This window comes from Gossypium hirsutum, chromosome A07 (genome assembly GCF_007990345.1).
Source record: "Gossypium hirsutum isolate 1008001.06 chromosome A07, Gossypium_hirsutum_v2.1, whole genome shotgun sequence".
Taxonomy (NCBI): domain Eukaryota; kingdom Viridiplantae; phylum Streptophyta; class Magnoliopsida; order Malvales; family Malvaceae; genus Gossypium; species Gossypium hirsutum.
Window position 1 is genome coordinate 17,716,961 of NC_053430.1, and position 1,482 is coordinate 17,718,442.

At 34.4% G+C, this 1,482-nt stretch overlaps 1 protein-coding gene across 1 annotated transcript; it reads right to left on the bottom strand.

Annotated features, from left to right (window-relative positions):
• Window positions 1-613: 613 nt before the first annotated feature.
• Window positions 614-1,156, bottom strand: LOC107961494 (transcriptional regulator TAC1). The gene has a single exon (XM_016897610.1). The coding sequence runs from the start codon at window positions 1,154-1,156 to the stop codon at window positions 614-616; it is 543 nt and encodes a 180-aa protein (XP_016753099.1).
• Window positions 1,157-1,482: the final 326 nt, after the last annotated feature.

Below are 1,482 nucleotides of genomic sequence, written 5' to 3' on the forward strand. Positions count from 1 at the left end.
ATATCTAATGATATCAAACTAATTTAGGCTTTAAAAAACCCTGCCATTAAATCCATAATCAGTTGGTTCAAAGTTTCCGAGTCAAGTTTATGTTATGTAGTAAGGTCTCTGAAAAATCAACCAGAGACGAGTTTAATGAAAACCTGTCGTTAATCTCTGTCAGCTTTTGACAAGAATCACTTGTTTATAATCTTCTGTTTGGATTAATGTGTAAAACATTAGCTAAAAAAAATTCTCTTCTTTTAGTAATCATTAATGTTGCATATTTTCATTGTTTTCGATTTAAACCAAAGCCAAACCCTAGAAAATAACGAAAACAAGAAATATCTCTAATGTTAATTAGCATAAAATTTGAGAAATAGAAGATTATTTTATGTACCAAAACAAGAAAAAGAAGAATTGATATTTAAATCCGAACAAACTAAATGTTAATTAAATACATGAAAGAAATTGGAAAAATAAATAAATACAATCATAATTATTTTGAGGTTTGAGGCATAATAGCATTTATCATCCGACACTTTTTTTTTTTTAAATTACAATAATAAAAATAACAGGAAAGAAGAAAACGTACCATGGTATATAATATGGATTGTTGTTGTTCATGTGGAGGTTAAAAGAACTTTTTGGTGGTCTTTGGTGGCGATGAATCGTGAGGCTCAGGTCCCAATCTAAGTTCAAGATCCAGTTCAGACCCTAATGGAGGTTGGGTGGATGAAAACCCTTTCTCAAGGCCCTCTTGAACTTGGTTTCTGGGATTTTGATCTGATTTGGAAGGTTTTTCATCAAACAAAGGCAGTTGTCGGATTTGTGATCCGACAATATGGTCACTGGTTCTGTCTGTTCTGGCGTCAGCACCATCATCCTGAAGAACCCAACGCCACTTTCCATGGCTGGTTGGTGTGTGAGAATAGGAGGGGATGATCTTGGAGATGTCGAAATTAGATTGTTGGGTACTAGTAGTTTCATGAGTTGGAGAAGGTTGTTTGAGCTTGGCTTTGTCTCTACGGTGAATATTCATGTGGCCACCAAGGGCTTGTGCATTGGAGAAACCTCTCTTACAAAAAGTGCAGTCATAGGATCTTGCAGGGCTTGCACCCTGTTCATCCGAGGATGCCTTGTCTGGGTTTTCCGGTGCAGGCTGATCAGTCTCCATTCCACCACTTGGGAGAATCAAAAGAAAAGGAAAACGAGACGTGGTCAACTTGAGGATAGTGAAGGTGTTTTTGTTTATATTTATAGAGGCCTGCAAATATTATTCTAGAATACTGAAATAAAATGATCTGTAATTTCCTGGATTTGGACTCCACCAAGGAACCAACTAGTGTAAATTTTTTTATATATTTTAAGAGTTCTAAAGACTTGGTATCAAACTTAACTGTAACTTTAAATAAAAATAATAATAAAAAAAATTAACTAGGTTAAATTGTAAAGAAATTGATGTATGAAGGGGAAAAAGAGTTGTGTGAATTTAAATTAATC